This window comes from Camelina sativa, chromosome 5 (genome assembly GCF_030686135.1).
Source record: "Camelina sativa cultivar CO46 ecotype springtype chromosome 5, ASM3068613v1".
Taxonomy (NCBI): domain Eukaryota; kingdom Viridiplantae; phylum Streptophyta; class Magnoliopsida; order Brassicales; family Brassicaceae; genus Camelina; species Camelina sativa.
Window position 1 is genome coordinate 40,522,058 of NC_141884.1, and position 26,284 is coordinate 40,548,341.

A 26,284-nucleotide genomic window follows, 5' to 3' on the forward strand; every position below is an offset into this window, starting at 1 on the left:
AGGAAAACAGAGAAAATAGGTGGACACGCACTAATACTGCGCGTGTGATTAAATATGAAGTCGTTCGAGCGCGTTTTTATTGCAGCTCCATTCCATTTGAATTACTCCTTCAATTATCGAAACAGTATATACTAATTTTTAAGGTTTATGATTGACGATTATAATACTCCCAAAGAAATGTATAATCTGGTGAAATGTTGCCTGATTTACTTTCATACCTCATTTGTTTTTTTTAATATTTTCATGGTCTAATCGACAGTTGATTACCTCCTCGAGTTTTGATTAGGTCGTTGACAATCACTAAAAGGGCTTTAAAAGTAAAACCACACCAGAAATAATACATAGTATACAAGTTTCCAGATCGAATATTCGAAAGAACAGAGTAACACCAGAAAGGGATGACACATGCCCCTTCATCGGATCTTCTCTGTTTCTTGATTCCCATATTTATATATTACTATTAAACATTTGCCCGAGAAGAAGACAAGACCATAGCTTCTGCCTTCTTGTCTGAAACGAACCAGCCATTCTCAAGATTTTTTCTTATTAACTTTTTCCCGAGAAAACACTATGGACTTTGAAGGAGCAAAAAAGCACAACATGGAAGAAGAAGAAGAAGAAGAAGAAGAAGCAGTGATGGATGAGAGAATATACGTTGCACTAGGGAGAGAACCTGCCAAGAACAAGTCAAATCTGTCCTGGGTATTAGATAACTGTCAAGGTTGCAAGATCTGCATCCTTCTTGTTCATCGACCTGCTCAAATGATTCCTCTCTGTAAGTTTTTCTATTTCCTCGCTCCAACAAGGCAACAACACCTGTCTGGTTTATACACGAAAAAGAGAGCTCTTAAAGAAATTGACTTTTTATGATCTTCCTCTCTTTACTTCCACAGTGGGTACCAAATTCGATGCTGCAACCGTAGATGAAGAATTAGTGAGAGCATACAGAGAAAAACAAAAGGCCAAAACAGACAAGATTCTTGATGAGTACCTTAGAATATGCCTTCGCAAAGGGGTATGTCTCTGTGTGTGTGTATACTCTTCTTTACATAAGGGATGTGAAGTTTCCGCCATTTCTAAAGAGATTGGTTTTGCAGGTTCAAGCGGAGAAGCTGTGTGTCGAGATGAACTCGATCGAAAAGGGAATCCTGCAGACGATTTCTGAGAACAAAGTGAGGAAGTTCATCATGGGAGCAGCTTCAGACAATCATTATTCAACGTATATTGTGTCTTTAGTTTCCACGCTTGTGTTCCTGCCTTTTTTTTTTAACCAGGTCTCTCAAATTTGACATTTGTGGTGATCTGTTTTCAGTAAAATGGAGGATTTGAGATCGAGGAAAGCCATCTTCGTCTGCAAACACGCGTCTGTGACTTGTCATATACGGTTTATCTGCAAAGGATATCTCATTCATACAAGGTTCAACCCAGAGTCCATCTCTTTTCCATAGCTGTATAGATATAACATATGATCTTTTTAAGTTTGACGTCTGTGTGCAATATCATTGTAGGGAAGCTAGAATGGATGAAGTCCGAGCTCTCTCAACCCTACTATCTGACTTTCAACGGCTTGTCTCCCACCATTCAGATCAAGAAAGTGGAGTTTCAAAGAGGAACAGTGAAGAGGAGGAGGAGGAGGAGAGAGCATCACGAACCAGCTCTTCTCGGTCTGCTAGTACAATTTCATACTTTGGAGGATCTGAGGCTTCCTCAAGTGTAAGTGTACTGGAAGAGAAATCAAACCATTCATCTCCACCCTCTTTACCGGTAAGCCCTGCGATCCTAAATAAGAGAGAATACTTTCTTTTTGTTTCTTTTCTTTCTTTCCTTAACATTTCACCTGGCTCATGAATTGCCTTACGGTGTTGATCCACCAGTGCACCGGGATGGGACTGGGCATGATAACCTTCCTGATTAACTCCACCAAACTCTGGCAAAGGCTTGCCATCCAAAACCATAAGCATGGTCAATGACCCCACCATTACCTGAAAAGCCACATAAAAAGAAGAAGAGGACAAGAACATAAAGCTACAAAGATCTTGATCACATCTGTAAATACAATGTATCTCATATTTGTAAACCCCAATTGTGTGAGGAGAAGCTGCTTTGAGATTTCCTCTCCTTCTCATCTTGTGAGCAATGTGAGGCTTGTAATTCTATAGATAATGGAATCTCATCTTCACATTATTCTTGATTTTTTTTTAAAAACAAAAAAATGAGCCAACCAACTAAATGCTTTCACCAGTTCTTTAATTAAAAGTTGTGTACAAAGGGTTGATCACTAAAAAGGAGTAAGAAAAAACAAAACAAAACTGCATCCTACCTCTCCGGATTAACTGAGAAGGAAGAAAGAAAGCAGATTGTGGAAAGAAAGAAAAAATTACAGGAGGACACACATCAAACGCCGGTGACCGGAACACCACTCTCTCTAATTGCTTACATTCTAGTGGGGATCTCACCAAAACTGTTCCAGCCATTGGACTAGCGTTTTCAGCTTCACTTGTGTCCTGCAGCTGGACCTTCAAAGTTCAAAACGCATGCAAACCAAACCATCTACCATCAGTCATCAAAAGCTATGTAGAAGACTGAAGTATGGCGTAGTTAAAGGTCTAAAACCGATGCGGTGCAGTTCAACAGCATCTTGTGCTACACTGTCACCATGAATGTAAAGATTAACCAGGAAAAAGGATAGCATGTACCTGTCAACCGCCTTGCAGCCCCATTGCCATTTATGGAAAAGTGCACAGGCTGCCTTTCTTGTCCTATTGATAGAACCCAACTAGAGTTCAATCTTCGAGCAAAATCCTCTACCTCTCTGTATTAACATAAGGTTCAATAATTTTATTTAGTATCACTTGATCACTTAATGGCTGCACAATTCGATATAGATCTACATATATAACTTCATGTGCATATCTAGTCACATGAGATTACTAGACGATGAGGTTTGTAGAAGGTATATCTGGAGGAGGGACTGATATCAATTATATCAGCACAAAACGAATACTTCAGGCAGGAGTTTGAAAAAGAGCCACTTACCTATCAAGCATTTCCTTCAAAGCTGGATCAATTTCATCATCTATATAACCATCTTCAAACTCAGTCTGTGGCGTAAAAATATCATCTTCCATACTAAGTAAGTTAGATACATCATCTCCCAAGCTGGACGCAGTATTTTCAACAATCTCAGCACTTCGTGATTTGGAAGGATGATTATGTTTTGAATCCTAAGACGAAGAAACTTCCTTAGTAACTTGATTACTACTAACAAGGAGCAATCAGAGAGAAACTAGTTTCAACCTTTTCTGAAGCTCCACATGTTCCCATTGATGTACCATTCTTCTGCTCCTTCCTTTTCTTGTTCTTCTTTTTGCTCTTGGAAGTCTTTACCACCTTGTGATCTGTGAAACATAATTATCCTTCTCTCCAATGAGAGCTTTCAAAGGAAGTAGAAAAAGAGAAGAGCAAGAAGCAATGCTAACATAAACACACGCATCAAATGTTTCAATTTATCTATGCACAGAGGGGTTATGAAAACAGGACATCAACCAGGATTTGAGCATTATATAATCTATCAACTCGGCCAAAAACGCATAAGCAAGAAGTCTACTGATATGAAAAGTGACCAATAAATTGCCCACGAAATTGCAGCACAAGACAGTGAGAATCTCATATCAGGCACTCATTCAGCAACTAGAAAAGAGCCTACCAAAAATCTACAAAGTTGAACGTAGCATCAAAATCGACTCCAGACATGAACCAATATGTGGTGCCATCAACATGGATTGGACAACTCGGAGCAGAAGAAGGAACATGACATACATGAGAGATATGAAGTTAAGAAAAGTACCTCTGCCATTAATAAATGATAACAGGTCATCCACAGAACGCTCATCGACATGTTCTTCAACCTCGACATTCTAGGACATGGAAACAGCCATAAATATAAAACTTAGTACCATAGTTCATTCTTACAAACCAGTTCCTAACTTAATTATTAAAATGCTCAACACACCTTTAGTTTCTCTCTTTCTTTCAGTTCTTTTCTTTTCTTAGCATACAATCTATTCAACAATCGAATCCGCGGATCATCCATTGTGTTCTTCAGAGGTTCTAATTTCTCCTCCTGATAAATCGTAACAAAAAGCTAAAACAGAGAAGTAGATAGGAATGACACCTCCTAAAAAGTGATGATCTTGGGCACCACATACCTCGGTAAGGTCATCAGGCAAATGAAATATTTCGCGTATCTCCTCAGGGGTTTTCCCCTCAATAATTCGTGCAAGGGCACGACTAGTAAGATCAACCAACGGCTTCAACTGCAAACTGTCAGCGGCTGAGGTCAACTCACAGAGCCTCTTTGTATCCATCCGGATGAATTTTTCATCATATATTTTCCGTTCCTAAAAGTAGAAAGAGCTCTAATAAGAAAAAGCATACGATCATCGACATGACGCCATTTGTTATCAATTTAAAAACCTCCAAATAAACCTTATTTGAACGTCCAGGTACTTGATGAAATCTGCAGTAATCAAAAATCAGGCTTAACATGGCTGGATTGACTCGTTGTGGAAGAGATATTGCGTAGTTCTTAGAAGATCCAACACCCTTTTGTATAACTTCTTGACATATCATGGGACAGAACATTGCAACCTCTTGTTCCACTTGTTGGATTGATCCATCAGCAGTTTCAAGCCATATATAGGATTTCATCATCTATGTTGACAACACAGAAAAAGTAATTAGTCTTGGTGCAAGGTAAAAGTTCAACTATTCATTCAAAAACTGCATACATCGATAAAAATATATGACGCAAATGGTTGGTTGTTAACTTTGAGCAAAATATATAACGATATTAACCGTCACTCTCTATCTGATAACTAACGTCTTACCTCTGGTTTGATGATGGCCATTTCACCTTCTGACATTGATATGTAGACCCAGTCTTGGGGTATAAAGCTCGTTAAGTTTATATCTTATATATTACACAGTCAAGTTACAATAAATAGGACAGTCCCCACTATAAAAAGCAATTAATTTTTCTTGGATCTTCAGGTTTCCCAATACTGCACACAAGTTTAGGTCTATGAGCATTAGAGCACAGACATCAATCAATATCCGGAAACAGAACAGCAAACTAAGTAATAGACAAGAAAAAGCTATATGATCAGAAATAGAAATGAAACTTTGTAAGCTTAAGACTTTGAATCAAAAATGCAATAACTACTAAGGTCCACACAAAATCACAAGTCTAAAATTACCAATTTTTTTCAGTTTCAAGGATTCGGAATCGATTCAAACTCTCTCTGTTTCTTCTCTTTTTATTTGAAAATGTGAAAAAAGGAACCTCAAATCATTGAATTTGTAAAACCCTAAAGCCTAGAAATGGATAGAGGAGGTGACGATGAATACACCAAATAATGAAACAATGAACAGAGGTGCCGAAACTAAAATTGATACAATGGAGAGTGAAATTAAAATAGGAACAGAGTGAATTAACACAAGAGCGAGAGATAGAGAGAGACAACATTCAAATTACCAAATGATACAATACAATCGAAACCAAGCAGCAGAGGGAGAGATACAAAAACAATGGAGAATCAATAAGAGGAAAGCAAATATATGAATACAAAGCGTGTCGTCGTACCTTTATGATTGGAGGAGAAGCAAATGAGTGAAGACGGCGGAGGAAAATATATGAATCTGACGGAGGAGAACGGCGGCGGCGGCGGCAGGAAACAGACCAAAGGAGAGAGGAGAGAGGAGCGGATAAGAGAGAGAAAGAAGGGCTTAATAATATTTTTGGGGATTTTTTTTTTTTTTTTTTAGTAATAATTTTTTTAAGTTCTCGCGCAAAAAAAAAAAGAAAGAGAATGGAGTGGGTTATCGCCACGTGTAGGAGCCGTGATGGCTCATGGCTCGAGATGGTTAAAAAAACACGGGAATAGAATCTTTAGGGTTCGTTGGGTGGTTTGGTTTGTCTGGTCTGCTCTGGTTGATGAAGTCGGTGACGAGGCTCTTCTTCTAGAGGGCTTTAATTTGCCTAATTCTGGCCAAGCTGTGAAAGTGTGTGGCTCAACTCTATCGCTGTCTTGTCCTTTGTATTTTTTTTACTACATATATTGGAATATTTGATGTCTTATCTTTCTTACATAGTAAAATCATATGTTTTTTTTTTTGGATTTTTTTTTTGTTAGTCTGAGCAACAAAGTAAGTAGGTTAATAATTTCTAAAAGATTCTTCATTATATCAATTTATTTTAAAAAAAACTTATCTTCAAATTACGACAGAAATTTTTGTCAGAAACATACTATTTCTTAAGATATATACGTTATTACCAATTTAATATTTTCAAAATTAATTATTTGAAATATTATTATTTTCTTGGTTGAACAACGTAAATATAGAAGTATTGATGAGAATATAGAAGTAAAAAAAAAAAAAAACATTTAGATATATATATGTTACAAGTTTTGATGCTTATAACCGTCAGTATTACTTATCTATTGAGCCCAATGCTTCTACTACTACTTCTATAGGATGAGACCTGTTTTAACTGTGTGAATCCGTATACACTAGTTGACTTGAAATTAACACTTCAACAGCCCTTATGCGGAATGACTTGATGGATATAGTTAACAACAATCCGTAGTCATCTCATCTCCCTTGCCAGCCTCCATGTCAAGAGTTGGATCAACCCGTCTAATCTACAAACATGAAATTCGAAACAAATGGTTATACCACAGTTATTAACTTATCAAGCAAATGACAAATAGAAATAATTAACCATAGAAGAAAAATAATTAACCTTTTGACGAGCTTTCCGAGCCAAACATCTCGTGCCTCAGGCTTCAGAAAGACATCGAGTTCCTCATCCTCAGCAGCAGAAGATATATTCTGATCTATAATATTTTGTCCTGAAGTCTTTTTCTATCATCTCGCCTAAGAAAGTAACTACCAAATTTAGGCAGCTATGATTCAATTGATTAAACAAAGATCGTCATAGTGCTGAAGTTTGTTTGTCATTTGGGTCTGAAATTGTAGCTCATTTGGGTCGAGATGGTAAAACTTGACTCTTTTTTTTTTTTTTTTTTGTATTTGGTTTATTTAAAAACCAGGCCTGACATCCAATAACTAAAGGCTGTTATATATGGGCTGTATGGCCCATTTATTGGCTCAAGCTTTACCTGCTGTGTGCCTAAAATCTACTACTTTTGCTCGTTTTTGTGTTGTTATTTTGGTCAATGACTACTAGTTTTCACATGTTTTTTTATGGGACAGTGACGCAACGAGAGAATTTTGGGGTGGCTAGGTGGGGCGGGGCAGTTGCAATCATGAAAAGAATAGAAGAATCCAGCAAACAAAAAAACTAAATAAAGAAATTGTCATTAGATGAATGAATGGTCGGTTTTTGAGTATGTTAAGGCGGCGGCATTAGGTGGGTGACTCCACGTATCTTATCGCCGATGCATTGGACGGCTATAATTAAATTGAATTTTGATTACTCCACCAGAAAAGTCCAAAAAACATTTCGTACACCCCTTTTTCTCTCTGTGTCATGGGTCGGTCTTTTTTACTAGTGGTCAGTGATTTTAGCTCATGCTGCAGTGCTGATGTTTCAACATTTTGGTTTTAATTGGCTCTCTCTTTTACTGTGCAGTTCAAATTATGTGAAAATAAATAATATTTAAAGATTAATGGCTTTTCAAATCTTTTCAAAAAATTACTATATATAGAGTTGAAAAATCAAAATGGCCCTTAGGAGAGCGTAGGGCGCAATGGCCTACTCCAAAAACAATATAGAAACCACTGTCGTTTGTTTTCTTTACCTTTGTCTTTCCTATTTGGCAAATTGTACACTACCACTCTGTTTTTTTTTTAGAATTAATGATACAATTATCTTTTATAGCAGAATGATGGAAATATGTTTTTATAGCAGAATTATGTTTTAAAGCCTCTATCCTTGGATCTCTTCCATTTGCATTTGTAGATTTTTCCAACATCGACTATTGAGAGGATGTTGTTTTGTGGACTTTAGGATTTAAAAAATGCATTGCACCCTTGTATTTCACTTTGTATTATATAATGAAAATCATTATGTGAAAAAGAATGTTTTTGTTTTTAGAGCTTGAGTTAGAAACTAAGTAAAATTGTAGTCTTTACAGAAACCAATGCTATTTTAAGTTTTTAACTGTGATAATTACAAAAGAAAGTATCACCTAAGAAAGAATTACACACAAAATCATGGTTTTTAACTACGGAGAATGTCAATATGTTGATGGTAAGGTCATATACAGATGGTCTTATCTTGGCAAACGCCAGATCATTCTCAATCAGACGATCATTCATGTTTTTTTAAAAAATAAGTTTTGTTCGTAGCAGTTAGTTAGTGACAATCATTAGGATTATTAAAAACAATCGACATTGATCTAATTTTATTTTTATAAACCACATTTTTCTTCAATCCTTTATTTTTAAACACACTAATTAAACTACACAAAAAAAAAAGCTGGAATAGCGCATTCAAAACTCTGTCCAAAACGCAATAATTAGATTTATTTAGTACTAGTAGTATGATTACTATGAAGATAACATTAACAATATTTATGTTACTGTCAATATTGTCATCGTCTTTAATTTATTTCTCCCCATTATGTTTCCATTACCTTCCCAACTATAAAAACTCACACCACTCCCACTTCTGGAATATTCACAACAGAGACACAAATCAAAGCTACACAGTTCTCAAGAGAGAAAGAGATCGAAATATCGAAGATGGAAGGCAAGGAAGAAGATGTTAGAGTTGGAGCTAACAAGTTCCCTGAGAGACAACCAATCGGGACTTCTGCTCAGAGCGACAAAGACTACAACGAGCCACCACCTGCTCCGTTTTTCGAACCAGGTGAGCTCTCTTCATGGTCTTTTTGGAGAGCCGGGATCGCTGAGTTCATTGCTACTTTCCTCTTTCTCTACATCACTGTCTTGACTGTTATGGGAGTTAAAAGGTCGCCAAGTATGTGTGCTTCCGTTGGAATCCAAGGTATCGCTTGGGCTTTCGGTGGTATGATCTTTGCCTTAGTCTACTGCACTGCTGGTATCTCCGGTAAGTCACTCTACTCTTCTTCTTCTATGTGGAATTTGAAGTGTTATAATCTGAAGTTTATGTTAATGTAACCTCTCAGGTGGACACATCAACCCAGCGGTTACTTTTGGTCTGTTCTTGGCTCGGAAGCTGTCGCTCACTAGAGCTCTGTACTACATAGTGATGCAGTGCTTGGGAGCAATCTGTGGTGCTGGTGTGGTTAAAGGGTTCCAGCCTAAGCAATACCAGGCTCTAGGAGGAGGAGCTAACACTGTGGCTCATGGCTACACCAAGGGAAGTGGTCTTGGAGCTGAGATCATTGGCACATTCGTCCTTGTATACACAGTCTTCTCTGCAACTGACGCCAAGAGAAACGCCCGTGACTCTCATGTCCCCGTAAGTATATATCTCTTGTTCATGTTACATAGCTGCTTAAAACAATTGAACAGAGTGAAGCTGACTTAAGTGTGTAAGAAAGACTGATTCTTATGGTTTCACTTTAAACTTTGTTACTTATTGGCTTGGGTTTTTGTAACAATTGTGCAGATTCTTGCACCACTCCCAATCGGGTTTGCGGTCTTCTTGGTTCACTTAGCAACCATCCCAATCACTGGCACAGGCATCAACCCAGCTAGAAGTCTTGGAGCTGCAATCATCTACAACAAAGACCATTCGTGGGACGACCACGTGAGTCTCACACTAACTATAATACCAATCTCATTCCAAACTCCGTTTTGATAAAAAAAAGTCTCTGACAATTTCGTTTTTGTTTTGCCATCTTTAGTGGGTGTTCTGGGTTGGACCCTTCATTGGAGCTGCACTTGCTGCTCTTTACCATGTGGTTGTGATCAGAGCCATTCCCTTCAAGTCCAGAAGCTAAATAAATAAAAAAAGACATCAAGTCCTTTGGTTTCTGGTCTTGTCCTCTTTAGGTTCTTCTATTGTTGATCTACATATGTGAAATGTTTGTATCTGTACTGTAATGTGCCCTCTTAATGCAATCTTTGTAAACAAAGAAATAAAAATTCCCAAAAGTTCAACGCAAATGGTATACAAAAAAGCCTACATAATAAAACCCAATCCTAATTGCGTTAATCACCGGTTATTCAATTCTGCAGTCAACCGGTTCGGTTTTCAAAATTCATCCGGTTCAGCATTGTTTTGGTTATTCCAAACGTGTCAGTGTCACCAACCTTGTCTATCTAGAATGGCTAAATCCTCCTAATCGAATTGAGACATAGCCACCAAAAATTCACCAGGAAAAAACAAATGGTCCCCATTTGTTTGTCACATACTTTTCAACAAAGCCTAAAAAAGATTCCCCGACCGATGGTTAATTAAAGACTGTAATAACAAAGAAAATGCAAGAAACAGGTGTATGAAGTTGACTGTAAATTTTGATCATTCTACTCAGTATCATCAGTTGAACTCTGACAAGAACCCTTCACGTACCCCAATTCACAAATTGCCTTATTACACATACATTTCCAAGAATCAACTTGTATTTATTTCAATATTATATACTACTTTACACTAATGGGAAGATGGATACAATGCATTTGTCTTCTTTTCATCCATTTATATATAATCCTCTTCTCCTTCGTTGCTTCTCAACCTATCACTCTTCTTCCTCTCATTACAAAGAGCATTTAAACTTTAAAATTCTCTCTTCAAACTTTGTTAACTCCGTTCAGTGCAAACAATGGCCTCTGTTTCAAAGAGGTTACTACTGAAGAGAGAGACGATCCCCTGTATCAGCAACACCATGAGGAAACTCTTCTCCACCGTTGGATCTCCATCTTTTGCTCAGAGACTACGAGATCTTCCCAAAGACTTCCCATCTACTAACGCTAAACGCGATGCCTCTCTGGTAAAAGTTGCTTGTGTATCTTCGAAAATTGGATCTGGTTTTTTTAAGTAAATTTCTTGTCTTTCTTCCGATGTCGATTGACTCATCAAGTTCGTCTGTGTTTAACGTTGTTTTTGTAGCTCATTGGACGAACTCCACTAGTGTTTCTCAACAGAGTCACTGAAGGTTGTGAAGCTTACATTGCAGCCAAACAAGAACACTTCCAGCCAACTTGTAGCATCAAGGACAGGTTCTTGTTATATAATCTATAAAAATCTTCGATTACTAGAAACCATAAAAGTCAAACGTGGTTGATCTTTGTTCGGTTTTGTTTTTTTGTTGTGTCTTTTCAGACCAGCTATAGCTATGATTGCAGATGCAGAGAAGAAAAAACTAATCATCCCCGGAAAAGTAATTAGCCTTTTTAATTATATTTAAGTATAATTAGTCAAAGAGTTTTCCTTACCACAAGCTGAACTGATGCTTAATTTTTTTTCAGACAACGTTGATAGAGCCTACTTCAGGAAACATGGGAATAAGTTTGGCTTTTATGGCGGCTCTGAAAGGGTACAAGATTGTAATGACGATGCCTTCTTACACCAGCTTGGAGAGGAGAGTGACTATGAGATCCTTTGGTGCAGAGCTTGTTCTTACTGATCCAACTAAAGGAATGGGTGGAACCGTTAAGAAAGCTTATGACCTTCTTGACTCTACTCCTGATGCTTTTATGTGTCAACAGTTTGCTAATCCTGCTAACACTCAGGTACATATCTTTTCCATTTAGCCTTGAAGTTGTTACGTTTTGACATTAATCTAGAGATGATGCTTGGAATATTGATGTAGATTCATTATGATACAACTGGTCCTGAGATTTGGGAAGACACACTTGGAAATGTCGATATCTTTGTGATGGGAATTGGGAGTGGAGGCACAGTCTCTGGAGTTGGACAATATCTTAAATCTAAAAACCCCAATGTCAAGGTGATTTTGTTTTAAATTCTGAAGGTATCTTATCTTGTGGATCAAAAAAGAGATTGCTGTATTGATTATGAATTGTTTTGCAAATTGGTAGATATATGGAGTGGAACCTGCTGAAAGCAATATACTCAACGGTGGCAAACCAGGTGAAATAATTTTGAACCTTTTATTAACACTTTCCACTTGTGGAGTTTTTTTTCGTTAGCTGATGTTAGAGTTTTGAACTTTGTGTTAGGTCCACATGCTATCACAGGCAATGGGGTTGGATTTAAACCAGATATCTTGGATATGGATGTTATGGAGAGTGTTCTTGAGGTAAAGTAATAGGCTTAAAAGCTTCCATTTGATCATCGTACTTTATAAAAAGATAAGGTTTGAGAATGTGTGTGAGTGAAAGCAGGTGAGTAGTGAGGATGCTATAAAGATGGCTAGAGAGTTGGCATTGAAAGAAGGTCTCATGGTAATAAGTGTTTTAAATATTTAAAACAGAGATAATTTGGCTCGTTTGTTTTCTGGCACTAAGTATCGAAACTAACTTGTAGGTTGGGATATCGTCGGGCGCTAACACTGTGGCAGCACTTAGACTAGCGAAAATGCCAGAGAACAAAGGCAAACTCATTGTGGTAAGAGAGGAAAAGTGTTTTTTCTTTTTCTTTGGCTCTCAGTTTTTGATTTGATCGGAAACTGTTTTTGTGTGTAACGTGTGTTATTTATATATATAATAGACGATTCATGCGAGCTTTGGAGAGAGATATCTGTCGTCTGTTCTGTTTGATGAGCTGAGGAAAGAAGCAGAAGAGATGAAGCCAGTTTCGGTCGATTGATGAAGAAAGGCTTCTTCTGTACTATAAAAAGAAACTCAAATTGGGAGCAGAGAAGATTGTGTGACATATATAGCCCACTAAAGGTGTAATAAGAGTTGTATGTTTGTTTTATATGAGAGGGGATATTGGAAAAAATAATTATGTTTGATGTCGGATATTGTAAAACACAATTAAATGAGCGTTAAATTAGCATTTTGTGGTTCAAATAAGAATTTTGTCACATTTGAGATTTTTTGCTGTTTCATTGAAAATATTTTAAATCAGTAAAAGAAAAAAAAAACTAAAACGTTATTTGCAAATGCAAATTGAATTTATGGAATCTGTAACGATTAATGATTAATGATTAATGACACAACCCAAAATTTGGTTAGTTTTCACATTATTTTATACATTTAACATCCAAATTTTTGAAGAAAAAAATTAATATTGTGAAACCTTAATCAGCAAAAAAAAAAATTGAACTCTATATATCTAACAATCAACCAAATATGACTGGATCCAAAGTTCGGTTAGTTTTCACATCGATTTGTAAATTTAGTATATAAAAAAAAAATATAAGAATTTTTATAAAAAATCAAAATTAAAACATTAATGCTAAATCTACGTCACAATGCAAAAACAAATTGAATTTGTGGAATCTCTAACGATCAACCAAATGACTGGATCCAAAGTCCGGTTAGCTTTCACATCGATTTGTAAATTTAGTATTTAGAAGAAAAAAACAAAAAAAAAACTTTTATGAAAAACTCTTATAAAAAATCAAAATTAAAACCTTAATATTAAATCTACGTCACGATGTAAAAAACAAATTGAATTTATGGAATCTCTAACGATCAACCAAATGACTGGATCCAAAGTTCGGTTAGCTTTCACATCGATTTGTAAATTTAGTATTTAGAAGAAGAAAAACAAAAAAAAAAACTTTTATGAAAAACTCTTATAAAAATTATAAAAAAATCAAAATTAAAACCTTAATATTAAATCTACGTCACGATGTAAAAAACAAATTGAATTTATGGAATCTCTAACGATCAACCAAATGACTGGATCCAAAGTCCGGTTAGCTTTCACATCGATTTGTAAATTTAGTATTTAGAAAAAAAAAACAAAAAAAACTTTTATGAAAAACTCTTATAAGAATTATAAAAAATCAAAATTAAAACCTTAATATTAAATCTACGTTACGATGTAAAAAACAAATTGAATTTGTGAAATCTCTAACAATCAATCAAATGACTGGATCCAAAGTCCGGTTAGTTTTCAGATCGATTTGTAAAAAAAAAAAAAAAAAAAAAAAAAAAAGGATAGAAATTGACCTCACGTCTTCATGGGATGGTAACTTGTTAAGCGCTATTAAAGATGACGCATGTGGATGAGGATGCATGGATTCTTGGCGCAGTTAGAGTCCTGAGTGAGCTTCACTTGTTATTACCAGTGTAGCTTTCGATTCTCATTATCATCTCTCATTCATTCAGTTTTTTTTTTTTTTGTAGCTGTAAAAGAGAGAAACGAAATATAATCATATATTACTGAGATTAGAGATCAATCATGAAAAACACATAAAAATTACTGAGATGTGAAAAATTTTCCAACAAAACTCTCACCGTAGCTGTTGCTTTTAAAAATAGAGGAGGCTTCGTCATTTGAGTGGGAAACACGACCTGATAGATGTGATGGTCGAGACGCAAGCCACTGTAGCATGAATAACACAATAAAAAATATATATATAAAAAAAAGATGCAAGCAAGATGAGATTCTATAATTTGAAAGAGAGTATTAAGATTGATGGATATATATACCTTTTTATTTATTTCAATTCGTCTCTGGCACGTAGAACCATCCATCATCGATCTGCTCTGTTTAATCCCTCTGTTTGATCAGTTTCCACGTCGAGCCATTATATATCTTGGGAGGACATAAAACCCTAAACTTCTTTGCAGAGTCCATTACTCAAAACGCCTTCTCAATGAATCCTTTTTACGTACATCACTGTTACGATTTAAATTCAAAAATCAAACACATCACCACTGTTACGATTTACGATATCAGAATCACCATGAATCAAAGCAACTGAACATCGGGAGTACGAATTGAAAATTACGAGAGCAATCAATCAAACAAAACAAGACACAAAAATTTAAACAATCCACAGAGAGAATCGATTATCACCTAGGACTCGACCACCAAGTGAGAATCTGAGATGTAGATATAACACCAACCTTATGGTAGAGTAGATGAAAACCACACCGATCCATGAAGAAGAAGAAGAAAGAGGATCGATTTCTTCTGTGCCACCGTCGTCGATGAGAGAATGAGAGAGAGAGAGAAGAAAGAAGACGAAAATATAATCTCTCTATGTTCGGTTTGTGTTACTGAATGAATATATTTATTTAGCTATAAGAAACCATTATAGCCGTTACAGCCTGTTGTTCTGGATTCCTATTTCTACTACTAATTTCCTTTATTTTTTAATAATGCTACTAATAATGGAAATTAACTTGACTTTCATGTTAAGCTACTATAGTATGTAGTTTAAAATAATGGAAATTTTACTAACGGTAATATTGAAACAACCGACTCTACTACGTACTACGTACTACATTGCTATTTCACTTTACAAATAATTTGATTCGGTTTATCTACTTTTCTTTCTTTCTTTCTCGTCATGTATAATGATGGTGTGCCCCAACTAAAAAACTATATTGGGCTTTTTAGCTTATAGAATTAAATGTGCATAATAAATCAGTTTATGGACTCACTAATCAAATAAGTTTACTGTTTTCTAGTTACGAGTTCTTTATGTAAGAATACAATGTCTGGTTAAATCAGCATTTTATGGGTTATGTGGTTCAAATAGACATTTAGTCTTGGTAAAATCTGGTTAGTTGAGAGAGTTCCCTTGCTGCACATGTCTCTTCAAAGCAACAACAACAACAACAACAACAAGGGAACTTCTGATGCACATGTCTCTTCAAAACAACCACGTCAAACTGATTCACTACCTACTACAACCTCAAAGACTTCAATTAAAAAAGGTTTGATGGTTGAGTATAAATGAAGCATGAATTTTCACTACAATGTCTTCTTCATTTGGAGTTCAATTACTAACTCATAGGCATATGATTGTGATGGAAATTTTTATTTTTATTTTGTAGATCCGAAGGAGGATGATTATGTTGCATATACAAAATTGTCATATCCCGTTGATGAGAATTTGATGGCAACCAATGTTAAGGTAAAGTCAGATTCGTGAGGTGATCAAACCCACTTTCTTCTTCCTTACGATTTGAGATAAGGTTGCTTAGAGTGTTTCTTTTGTATGTAAATTCAGTTTTCTAGTGCAAAGGGAACTATAGTAGACAAGGTTCTGCATAACCTCCTTTGAAGCGGTGACTCTGCTCAAAAGTACTTGCAAGGTTCTAAAAGTGTGAAGCTGGACAACTATATCCTCCTTGACAAATTTGTACAGTCGCGTCCTTCAGCCTCTGGTTCTAAAAAGACATCATCACAGAAGGATTCAAAACGTTCTAAGACCCGCCGTATATCTATGAACGACTCAAGAAGTCTGGTGCTCGGCATATGTCAAAAGATCTCCAAAAGTGAGTTTCTTTTCTGCAGTCACAGAGATTGATCTGACTCTATTATTTTCTATTCTTAACAGACTTTATTGAACTTGTGGAATATGTCTAACGATCAACTTCATGACTGTATCCAAAGTTTGATTAGCTTTCAGATTGATTTGTAAATTTAGTATTAAGAAAAAGAAAAAAAAAACAGAAAACATAAACTTTTATGAAATCCTTATAAAAAATCAAAAAATTTAAATGTATTTAAAAGAGTGATTTAAAACCTTATGTACATCACGATGCAAAAGCAAACTGAACTTATGGAATCTATCTAACGATCAATCAAAATAACTGGATCCAAAAGTCCTTCCAGGTCGATTTGTAAACTTAGTATTAAGAGAGAGAAAAAAAAAAGACATATTTTTATAAAACCCTTATAAAAACAAAATCAATATTTTAAAAGAGTAATATAAAACCGAAATAAAAACCTGAATGCTTACATCACGATGCAAAAACAAATTGAATTTATGGAATCTATCAAATCTAAAGTCCAGTTAGTTTTCACGTCGATTTGTAAACTTATCGAGAGAGAAAAAAAAACAAAACAAAAAGCAAAAATCTTTAATTGAAACTTAAAGAAAAAAAGAAAAAAAAAAAAGGGGGATAGAAATTGACCTCACGTTCTTCATGGGATTTTTGGTATTGAAGATTACGCATGAGGATGAGGATGTATAAATTCTTGGGGCAGTTAGAGTCCTGAGTGAGCTTGACTTGTTATGACCAGTATAGCTTTCGAGTCCCATTATCATTACTCTAATTAATTCAGTATTTTTACTTCTGTAAAATAGAAACCAAATATAATCATAATGATGCAAAAACTGAGATTAATTTAGAGATCATCAGATCAATCATAAAAATTACGAAGATGTGAAAAATTTCCAACAAAACTCTCACCGTAACTATTTTTTACAAGAATAGGGGAGGATCTTTGATCCGGTAAGGTAAAACAAGGAGAAGCACGACCTGATGATAGATGTGATTGACAGCAAACGTATACTGGTGGTCGAGATAGAGAGACGCAAGCCACCGTAGTCTGTAGCATGAATAAGCAAGAAAATATATACTTTAAAAAAGCAAGCAAGTTTCATTAGATTCTATAATTTGAAAGAGAATAATAAGATCGATGAATCAATCAAAAACAAGACACAAATTTAAACAATCCACAAAGAATCGATCATGCAGTTGAACCCTAGGACTCGACCACCAAGTGAGACATATATAGATATAACCAACCTTAGCGTAGAGTAGAGAAAAACCACACCGATCCACAAAGAAGAAGAAAGAGGATTGATTCGTCTGTGCCACCGTCGATGAGAGAATCACAGAGAGAGACAGAAGAAAGAAGACGTCGAAACATATATATCTCTCGCTGTTAGGTTTGTGTTACTGAATGAATATTTAGCTAAAAGACAATATTACAGCTTGTTCTGGATTCCTATTTCTACTACTAATTTTAATTATTTATAATAATCCTACTAAAAAATGGAAATTAACTTGACTTTCATGTAGTTTAAAAAGCAATGGAAATTTACTAACGGTACTATTGAAACAACCAACTCTACTACATTGCTATGTTACTTTTCAATTTGAGATATAATGGATGATGATGTGCGAATATTTATTTATAGGATTTCAAGGGATGAACGTTACATTTCTAAGACAATTTTATTAGAAGAGTTATAATTATAATTTATAGTGTGTTCGAATGAAAATGAATGGAAAATAGTCAATTCATAATTAATGTAATTTCAATTACAATTAATAATACAGTGTAGATTTAAAATATATATTAATGTACATTATTATATTTTTATTTAATTAAAAATAAATATTAAATTTAAAAATTAAATGCTAAGTGGACCAATAAAGAGAGAGTGAAACTTTATAAAATCATATGAAATGCAATAAAAATTCCCAAAGATTAATTTAATTTTTAATCTCTTTTATATTCACCTTCATTTAAGCTATATTGCTAGGTTAAATTCTAATGATTTTCTCTTTGTAGTAAAATTTTGGAAAAGGAAAACTGTTTTTTTATAGAAAATAATTTAATTAAAGTTTTTGAATTAAATAAACATTATAATGATCTTTATATAATTATATTTTGGATCACAAGAACTAAATATAATGATGACTATACAAGAAAAATGTATTACAAAATTTTTGGAGGTAAGAGATAGTTAAAAATTTTGATTTAATAATTCTATTATAATAGTTTATTTTGTTGCATACTTTTTTAAGAAAATAAAATAAATATACATGAATGAAGATGAGTTCTTTAGCTTGATTCCCTCACTTAGGTTTTGATAGAAATTAGTATTGTTGAATCTGCATCGACAATTATTTTTTAAGGTTACCAAAATTTTATTATACATTTATAATTGAAAATTAAAAATAATAAGAAAACAAAGAAGGAAGGAAAAAATACATTAAAAGAAAAAACTGAACAAAATATAAGATAAATCTAACAAAATATATAAGCACACTTTTACCATGAGTTTTAACTCTATGCAAGAACATAAACAAAACAAAGAAAATATTTAAAATTTGATATATGGTGGATGATGATGTGAGAATGGTTATTTATATATGATTTCAAAAGATGAAAGTTACATTTCTAAAATAAAATTAATTAGAGAAGTTACAATTATAATTTATAGTGTGTTCAAATAAAAATGAATGGAAAATAGTCAATTCATAATTAATGTAATTTCAGTTACAGTTTAGTAGTAAAGTGTAGATTTAAAGTATAGATTAATGTACATTATTACATTTTTATTTAATTCTAAATAAATAATATTTTTGAAAAATTAAATGCTAAATAGACAAACAATGAGAGAGTAAAACCTTACTTTTATGTATATGATTATGTGAGATCTTAGGGTTTATGTAAATTACACTTACATAATACGTTTCTTGCACCAAATACTATATTACACCCACCATTATTGATTCTACACCTGTAATGACCATTACTGTATAAACCGCCATTCAAGCTTGCTTCGGTTTTCCTGCCCCTAACTCGTTTGCAACTCTAGTACTGCAACAAAAGTCAGAGAGAATAGTTCTATGTTTTAGTAGATAACTCCCCTTCCAAAAAATCGAAAAAAATATGGGAAATCGAGCAAGAACCTTGCTGCTGCGCCAAGACTCTCTGGTATTTGATACAAGGAGGACTGAGTTAACAGACTGTTAAACAAAGAAGAAAGTTAAACCGTTGATAAGTCCATTCCAAACCTAATTATATAGAAGATAAAACGGACATACCAGACTGAGAGAACAGAGGCTTCTAGCTTAGGATTTGGTAAAATCCCAGAGAGTAAGAAATTCGAATGAACACCACTAGAGGCGAATTTAACACCAAAGAGATTAAAGATAAGTCTAATGTCAACAACTCTGTGACTAAACACAAAGAGGAGGTAAGAGGAGTTTATATTACCAAATCACAGATGCAGATGGGATACCAAACCGGAAAAACTCTCCCATTCCTTTAAACACACTCATGGAGATGATGGGTGCAAGACTCTCTCATTCCTCTATAAGATAGGTAGATAATATGTATTTTTAATTGTTTATATATTTATATTATTTTGTGACAATGATAAAATCATCTATATATATATATATAAAATTATTTGATTATTTGATACATTGAGTATAATTTACATTAAATTCAATATAAATATAAATTGTAGGTGTGATTGTTTATATATGACAGAAATTAGTTATTTTTTTGTTCTTTGAAATGTTGAATATATATTAACAAAAAAATAAGCAAAACATATGTAAAATATTAACAAAAAAATAAGCAAAACATATGTAAAATATTAACAAAAAATAAGTAAAATATTTTTACATATGTGTTTTTATAACATATAAAATAAACTTTCATATATCATATCATATATTTTTTATTGTCACATTAACATTTTGTTAGTTCATTAAAAATATTGTCTAAAAAAAATTAAAAGAAGTTTTCCATTTTCTTGTGGTTTTTTAATTTTACTTTCAAACATCTAATACATTAGATAATACTCTATTAATACAAATGAAAAATAAAAAATATGAAATAAGAAGAATTAATAACAACTAAAATATCATGGATTTTTAAAATAAAAAGCTTAAACATATTTTCAAACTAAATACATAACCTAACTAAAAAGATATATGATTTTATAATTTTAAAAATATCATGGATTCCAAAATTTTAAGCGCTTTTTTTATAAATATAAAAATGAGAAACTGAATTCTAAAGAACATAACTTATAGAATCTCTAACAATCAATAATAACTCAAATGATTTGTATATATTTAGCATTCAATATTTTGGAAAAGCTTTTAAACTCCATGAAAGAAAAAAAAAAATAAAACGCCTTATAATTATAAGTAGTTAAGTACTCCTTATTATACAAAAGAGAAAAGAATATACACAATACTTATGTTGGTAATGAAATCAAATAATACGTTTTATAACTTATAAGCATTGACTATCACCAAATAAACCTGTCATAAATACTAACAACGACTGAGAGTATTTGACAAATAGAAGTAGTTAATAAATAATTAAAGAAAATATATCTTCAAGTTTATAGAAGCGAATCATAATATACAGCCTCGTGGCAACAGATCCAACGGCCAGAAAACAATCTTGCATACCATTTTTGATTTTGTAGAAGCCACCACGTATCCATGTTGTAACTGCTCTGATCACATATTTTGCAAAACAACAACTTTCAGAAGAAACCTTAACCAACAACAATAAAAAATCTCCGGCGAAGATGGGCGTGGTTGATTTGATCACTAGGGTTGATTCCATATGTAAGAAGTATGACAAGTATGACATCGATAAACAAAGAGAAGCTAATGTCTCCGGTGACGATGCTTTCTCTCGCCTTTACTCCACCTTCGAATCTGCACTCGAAACTGTTCTTCAGGTTCGTTTAGATTACTCACTCGACCGCGTTGCGTTTCTGTTTTTGTGTTTTTGGTTTTGTAACGTTAAAATTGTGTGAGAAAACGTAATAGAAAACAGAGGATTTGTCGTCTGAGACGAATAAAGCCAAAGCTGTAGCGATGAACGCGGAGATACGAAGAACGAAAGCTCGATTGCTTGAAGGAGTTCCAAAACTTCAGAGGCTTGCTCTCAAAAAGGTCTTCTCTTTTGTTTTGTTCAGTGACCTAATCTCAAAATCTGATGACTTGAGTCTTGCAATGGTGAGAGGTTTTATTACATCTGATAACTTATTTTAGGTCAAAGGGATTTCAAAGGAAGAGCTTGATGTTAGAAATGATTTGGTTTTGTCATTGAGAGATAAGATTGAGGCCATACCAGATACCTCTGCTCCTGTTGTAGGTGGTTGGCCAGGTTCAACATCATATTCGAACATCAGATTCGATACTAATGTCTCGGGTATTTATATCTTGTTTTCTCTACGTTATTAGTGACCTCTGCGTTATAAGATTAGTATGTTGACTAATGAAGACTTGGTCACTTGTATCAATCAGATTATAGAATTAGTACTGAATATTTCGAGCCAACCGAAGAGTCTGATCAGTTCAAACAAGAATTTGAGATGAGAAGAATAAAACAGGCAAGTGTTGTGTTTTGACTCTTTTATCATTTGGTCAAAGCAAGAGTCTAACTAATGTGGAAGCAGGATCAAGGATTGGATTATCTAGCTGAAGGATTGGATACTCTCAAGAATATGGCTCAGGACATCAATGAGGTTCACCTATATAACGATATCTTGTTGTGTGCAGTTGATGTTCTGGTTCCCTTTAATTTATTGAACATGTCGTAGTGATTCTCTTACTGTTTCCAAACATTACAGGAACTTGATAGACAAGAACCACTCATGGATGAAATAGATACAAAGGTTAATTAACTAACACTTGTCCTCCTTCATCTAGAGTTTTTCTTTAGCGAGATCATGCTTACCTCTTTATTGATCTGGTGTAATGCCATTTAGACTGACAAGGCAGCTATTGACTTGAAAAGCACCAATGTGAGGCTCAAGGATACTGTAACAAAGGTGATACAAACACACACATTCCTCTAAGGTCACAACCTCATTCTAATATAATTACGCTCATTGTTAATTTCTATTCAACCATAGTTGAGATCGAGCCGCAACTTCTGCATAGACATCATCCTCTTATGCATACTCTTGGGAATCGCTGCCTTCATATACAAGTAACCTCCTTTTTCACTCAGTCTTGAGTCTTGATTGTTATCAGAGACATGAAATCTTCATTCATCTAACTTTTCTTTACTTTGGGTTTTTTGCAGTTCAGTGAAGTGAAGGATGGTGATGCCTGAGACGCTATATATGCATACACATTGAAGCATGTTTTAAGCTAGAGTCAAAAGAGTGAAGTTTCACTTTTCGCATGTCTATTAAAAAGTTAAAATAGGTGGTTTGATTTATCCTATCGTTCTAATTGAGAAGAAAAACAGTAAACTACGAAAGAAAATATGCAATTCCATCAAAAAGATTGCTATAATAAAGATATTACACAAGCAAGTTTATGCGCTCCTACTTCAAGAGAAGAAAGAATACACAATATTTATTTAATTAGTGAGTTATACTTTGCAATAATGGTTAAAAGTTTACAAAATATTAAATTAGTGATATTAAAACAACCCCTCAAAGTTCGTAAGATTACCGGATAGTACCATTAGAGCACCCTCAAATAGTAATGGTTTTAAATTCTAACAACCCCTTAAACCCTCAAATTTTAAAAAGTTGAGTAGTGAACCTTTAAATTTGAGGGTGCATTATTGAGACCCTCAAAATCTTTCATATATTTCATTAGTCCTTATCACTTATAAATCTTACAAATAATTCTATTAAATTCAATTGTTTGAAATATATCTATATAAATTCAAATAAATTAATTAAATTTGTAATTATTGATATATGAAAGATATACCATTTAGACACAAACTTTATACAACAATAAAATTAATCATAAATTTTTTAAAACAGACTAATTAATCATATATGGGAGCATTAAAAAAATAATTAATTATATTGAGTAATTTTATTTTATAATTTTTAATAATTATATATTATTTTGTATTATCACATAAGGTTTGTATTTATTATTATTATTTGATTAATTTTTTAATTGTATGTTTTATATTTATATATGAAAGTTTTATCATTATACCTAATAATTAGTAATATTGTGGACTATAATGTAAAATAAAAAATTATAAAAAAAGGAATTTGGTTTCTGAAGTCGCATTTGTAAACTCGTTCGCTCCAGCTTGGGCAACCAACCTTGGAGTTTCTTTTTAATTTATTTTAATGTTTGGTTGAAAAAAAAAAAAAAAAAAAGAATTTGAAGGTGTCACTGGAGCAAGTGACTCTCAAACCTTTATTTTGAAGGTGTGTTCCTTTAAAATGAAGAGATTGTTGGAGATACTCTTAGTTTCAACAAATATTAAATGGGTGTTGACTCCGGTGTTGCTTATTGTACAACACTCTACTAAAAAAATAATACATTATTGTACTTTGATTTATGTATCTAAAATATTTGAAAAAAAAGTTTCTTAGCTATCCAAATGTAGCAAAGCGGTCATGGTAGATGCAATCGCGTACCCGAGTGACATGTGGATGAGGGGGATTCAACATCATCTCTGTTCATTACTTTCGTTAATTAACCAGCTGGTCTTCGACCGGTTTTGTCGTTAAATAAGAAATAATTTGAAAATTCCTCTTTATTTGGAAATTTGAAACAATATTTTGATATGTAAATAAAAATCCTTGTAAATCTCCGTATATTACTAATTGTGCTAATTCTTTCCTTGTACTAGTGATGTATGTTGGTTTTGTGGGGTTTTTCCACTTTTGTAATCTCTGTTGAATAGTAGTTTGATTATTTGTAGAAAAAGTATACTAATGATGGTGTTTAATAAATATGTATTAATCAATGTATCTTCTATTTTAAGTTTTGTAATGAAATTTTATTTTTAATAATATCATAATTTTATTAGATATTTATTTAAAATAAACGAAGTGGGTTGAATTTGTAAATTTTAAAATTAGAGGATTACAGTAGAAGTTGAAATAAATTATTTAATAAATCATTACTGAATTAATTTTTTTAAAAATAAGAAATATAGTCAACTATTGGAACAAATCTTTGCTCTATTTTAGATAAAAAAAAAATAGATTAAACCATTAGAGTTGGTCTAAAGTACATATTTTGAACAAAAACTCTTATCAAACTAGAATAACATAGATAGATAGATAGATACAATGGCATGTAAATATGGTACTGGTTCATATATATAAATATGGTATTGTTTCATATATATTCATATATATATATATATATATTTAAAAACAGTTATGACATTTTGTGGCAAGATCAAATAATATAGATAGATAGATACAATGGCATGTGATACTTTAAAACAAGGACTAGTTGGTTAATATACAATTTATAAGACCGTACGTACTAGTAATACATGTATATGTTAGAGTCTTGATATGTAAATGTATACAAGGGGTAGGTCGCCTTTGAACTTTGGAGCTGCCAAAAATAGAAAGAAAAGAAGGAGAGACTTGCAAACATGGGAAGAATCAATATAATTGTAGACCTCCACTATAAGAAAACAGCCAAATAGCGACTGCACTATTAGTCACTATTTAGTCACTAAACGGTGTGTTACGACTAAATAGCGACTAAAACCAGTAGTCATTAATCGAGAGTCGCTAGAATTAATAGTCATAAAATTAGTCGCCAAATAGCGACTACATTACGACTAATATTCATAGTTGTAAAATAGTCGTAGAATAGTCGCTAAATTTATCGACTAATTAATGACTAATATACGATTAATAATCATGAATAAAAGTAGATGTATATTAGGGACTTTTTAGCGACTAACCTAGAAAAAAAAATCAAATTTATTTTATTATATAAATCAAGAAAATTATTAAAATTATTTTATTTTTATTTCTTAAATTCATTACAAAAAACAAAATACCAAAAATCTCTTTAAACATAATAAAAATCTCTTTTCACTCTCGAAACAAAATTAGGTTTAGCCGCCTCTATTAAAACACCCCCATCGTGTTCTCCGATCTGGCCACGCCGACAGCCAGACTTCATGGTCGGAGTCGTGAGATGTCCGTCTATGGTTCTTCTCTGTTGTTACTATCTTCATATAGCTTGGGCTTGGTCTTTTGGTGAAGAAGAAAACGGAGAAGTGGTGACTTTCACGACGGTGTCTCTCCGCTGAGTAGTGGTGATGGTCTTGTCGATATTAGTCCTCGTCGTTAACACTAATATTTCAGATCTGCAACAAAACCCATATAATTATCAGATTTCCCTAGATATATCTCCATGTTTAAATTCATGTAACTAACCTTCTAGAACTCTTCCATTACTTGCATAACTCCTGGTTAATCTTCTGGTTTTTCGATTTCACTTCAACTTGACGAAGAGAAGAAGGCGAGGAAAGAAAAGAAAGTGACAATGAGGAGAAGGGGGAAAATTGAGAAGGAAAAGGATGAGAGGATTTCTGTCCGTTGGATTGACACTATCAACGGTAGATAGTAAACCAAAAGGCAAATCCTTGTCATTTAGGATCAGCCAATGAGAAGCTTTTTCTTATTTTTTATTTTTTGGGGTAAATTTTGGTGATTTGCGATAACTTTACGTTATAATTTTCACATAGGGGGATTTAAGCTTTATAAAGTAATAAAGTATTAGTAGTACACCTGGTGGTAAATTTATGCATTGGACTGTAAAATTATTTTAAGAACTATAAAATATTGTTTATTCACAAAAGTTTGAGATGATCAAAAGTTTATTTAATTATGATTATATAAATATTTTTAAATTAATAGACTAGAAAATCAAACTTCATATTTGAAAGTTTATTAAGCCAAAAATAAATGGAGAACTGGAT

The 26,284-nt window shown here is 33.4% G+C and overlaps 5 protein-coding genes and 1 long non-coding RNA gene across 10 annotated transcripts; 4 read left to right on the forward strand and 2 right to left on the reverse strand.

The window, feature by feature from the left end:
- Positions 1-214: 214 nt before the first annotated feature.
- LOC104788430 (U-box domain-containing protein 33-like) lies at positions 215-2,184 on the forward strand. Its single transcript, XM_010514186.3, has 6 exons — positions 215-775; positions 894-1,015; positions 1,098-1,219; positions 1,313-1,417; positions 1,509-1,764; positions 1,875-2,184. Exons 1-6 carry the CDS (start codon positions 571-573, stop codon positions 1,968-1,970), a joined length of 906 nt encoding a protein of 301 aa, XP_010512488.1. The 5' UTR covers positions 215-570; the 3' UTR covers positions 1,971-2,184.
- Positions 2,185-2,213: 29 nt separating this feature from the next.
- Positions 2,214-6,443, reverse strand: LOC104789822 (SKP1-like protein 21). 3 transcript variants are annotated; one of them, XR_015558318.1, is made up of 10 exons: positions 5,645-6,443; positions 4,890-5,063; positions 4,489-4,713; positions 4,209-4,400; positions 4,013-4,123; positions 3,848-3,917; positions 3,298-3,416; positions 3,037-3,224; positions 2,697-2,812; positions 2,214-2,516 (listed from the first exon to the last, which is right to left on the reverse strand). XR_015558318.1 is itself a non-coding variant. In XM_087452184.1 (10 exons), exons 2-10 carry the CDS (start codon positions 4,923-4,925, stop codon positions 2,494-2,496), a joined length of 1,062 nt encoding a protein of 353 aa, XP_087308310.1. In that variant the 5' UTR covers positions 4,926-5,063; positions 5,645-6,443; the 3' UTR covers positions 2,214-2,493. The 3 variants fall into 3 exon arrangements, 2 of the variants coding, with proteins under 2 accessions (XP_087308310.1, XP_087308311.1); XM_087452184.1 differs by having other exon boundaries at positions 3,298-3,398; XM_087452185.1 differs by lacking the exon at positions 4,890-5,063 and having other exon boundaries at positions 3,298-3,398; positions 5,645-6,069.
- A 2,247-nt stretch (positions 6,444-8,690) lies between these two features.
- On the forward strand, positions 8,691-10,125 carry LOC104788432 (aquaporin PIP1-1). The gene is made up of 4 exons (XM_010514187.3): positions 8,691-9,100; positions 9,180-9,475; positions 9,626-9,766; positions 9,864-10,125. Exons 1-4 carry the CDS (start codon positions 8,773-8,775, stop codon positions 9,957-9,959), a joined length of 861 nt encoding a protein of 286 aa, XP_010512489.1. The 5' UTR covers positions 8,691-8,772; the 3' UTR covers positions 9,960-10,125.
- A 319-nt stretch (positions 10,126-10,444) lies between these two features.
- Positions 10,445-12,936, forward strand: LOC104788433 (bifunctional L-3-cyanoalanine synthase/cysteine synthase C1, mitochondrial). Its single transcript, XM_010514189.3, has 10 exons — positions 10,445-10,949; positions 11,069-11,178; positions 11,282-11,339; positions 11,428-11,691; positions 11,772-11,909; positions 12,001-12,052; positions 12,142-12,221; positions 12,307-12,366; positions 12,449-12,529; positions 12,632-12,936. The coding sequence occupies exons 1-10, from the start codon at positions 10,782-10,784 to the stop codon at positions 12,728-12,730; spliced, it is 1,110 nt and encodes a 369-aa protein (XP_010512491.1). The 5' UTR covers positions 10,445-10,781; the 3' UTR covers positions 12,731-12,936.
- Positions 12,937-15,853: 2,917 nt separating this feature from the next.
- On the reverse strand, positions 15,854-19,761 carry LOC104788436 (uncharacterized). Of its 2 annotated transcripts, none has more exons than XR_768286.3 (7): positions 19,624-19,761; positions 19,489-19,545; positions 19,209-19,396; positions 17,590-17,652; positions 17,251-17,389; positions 16,972-17,133; positions 15,854-16,342 (listed from the first exon to the last, which is right to left on the reverse strand). It is a non-coding gene; the product is annotated as an uncharacterized LOC104788436 (long non-coding RNA). The 2 variants fall into 2 exon arrangements; XR_015558319.1 differs by having other exon boundaries at positions 16,977-17,133; positions 19,624-19,760.
- Positions 19,762-20,993: 1,232 nt separating this feature from the next.
- On the forward strand, positions 20,994-22,893 carry LOC104788437 (syntaxin-73-like). Of its 2 annotated transcripts, XM_087452186.1 has the most exons (9): positions 20,994-21,290; positions 21,382-21,507; positions 21,607-21,766; positions 21,862-21,947; positions 22,014-22,082; positions 22,188-22,232; positions 22,326-22,388; positions 22,473-22,549; positions 22,646-22,893. In XM_087452186.1, exons 1-9 carry the CDS (start codon positions 21,135-21,137, stop codon positions 22,656-22,658), a joined length of 795 nt encoding a protein of 264 aa, XP_087308312.1. In that variant the 5' UTR covers positions 20,994-21,134; the 3' UTR covers positions 22,659-22,893. The 2 variants fall into 2 exon arrangements, with proteins under 2 accessions (XP_087308312.1, XP_019101035.1); XM_019245490.1 differs by lacking the exon at positions 22,646-22,893 and having other exon boundaries at positions 21,040-21,290; positions 22,473-22,553.
- The last annotated feature ends 3,391 nt before the right edge of the window (positions 22,894-26,284 follow it).

Excerpts from the sequence above, each read along its gene's own strand:
- LOC104788437 (XM_087452186.1), top strand. The coding sequence starts at position 21,135 with ATGGGCGTGGTTGATTTGATCACTAGGGTTGATTCCATATGTAAGAAG. Across the intron at positions 21,291-21,381 it reads CACTCGAAACTGTTCTTCAG|AAAACAGAGGATTTGTCGTC; the intron begins GTTCGTTTAGAT and ends AAAACGTAATAG. Across the intron at positions 21,508-21,606 it reads AGAGGCTTGCTCTCAAAAAG|GTCAAAGGGATTTCAAAGGA; the intron begins GTCTTCTCTTTT and ends AACTTATTTTAG.
- LOC104788433 (XM_010514189.3), top strand. The coding sequence starts at position 10,782 with ATGGCCTCTGTTTCAAAGAGGTTACTACTGAAGAGAGAGACGATCCCC. Across the intron at positions 11,179-11,281 it reads ACTTGTAGCATCAAGGACAG|ACCAGCTATAGCTATGATTG; the intron begins GTTCTTGTTATA and ends GTGTCTTTTCAG. Across the intron at positions 11,910-12,000 it reads CTAAAAACCCCAATGTCAAG|ATATATGGAGTGGAACCTGC; the intron begins GTGATTTTGTTT and ends GCAAATTGGTAG.
- LOC104788430 (XM_010514186.3), top strand. The coding sequence starts at position 571 with ATGGACTTTGAAGGAGCAAAAAAGCACAACATGGAAGAAGAAGAAGAA. Across the intron at positions 776-893 it reads TGCTCAAATGATTCCTCTCT|TGGGTACCAAATTCGATGCT; the intron begins GTAAGTTTTTCT and ends TTACTTCCACAG. Across the intron at positions 1,220-1,312 it reads TCAGACAATCATTATTCAAC|TAAAATGGAGGATTTGAGAT; the intron begins GTATATTGTGTC and ends ATCTGTTTTCAG.
- LOC104789822 (XM_087452184.1), bottom strand. The coding sequence starts at position 4,925 with ATGTCAGAAGGTGAAATGGCCATCATCAAACCAGAG. Across the intron at positions 4,124-4,208 it reads TGCCTGATGACCTTACCGAG|GAGGAGAAATTAGAACCTCT; the intron begins GTATGTGGTGCC and ends ACGATTTATCAG. Across the intron at positions 2,813-3,036 it reads TTGAAGGAAATGCTTGATAG|AGAGGTAGAGGATTTTGCTC; the intron begins GTAAGTGGCTCT and ends ATGTTAATACAG.
- LOC104788432 (XM_010514187.3), top strand. The coding sequence starts at position 8,773 with ATGGAAGGCAAGGAAGAAGATGTTAGAGTTGGAGCTAACAAGTTCCCT. Across the intron at positions 9,101-9,179 it reads CTGCACTGCTGGTATCTCCG|GTGGACACATCAACCCAGCG; the intron begins GTAAGTCACTCT and ends GTAACCTCTCAG. Across the intron at positions 9,476-9,625 it reads CCCGTGACTCTCATGTCCCC|ATTCTTGCACCACTCCCAAT; the intron begins GTAAGTATATAT and ends ACAATTGTGCAG.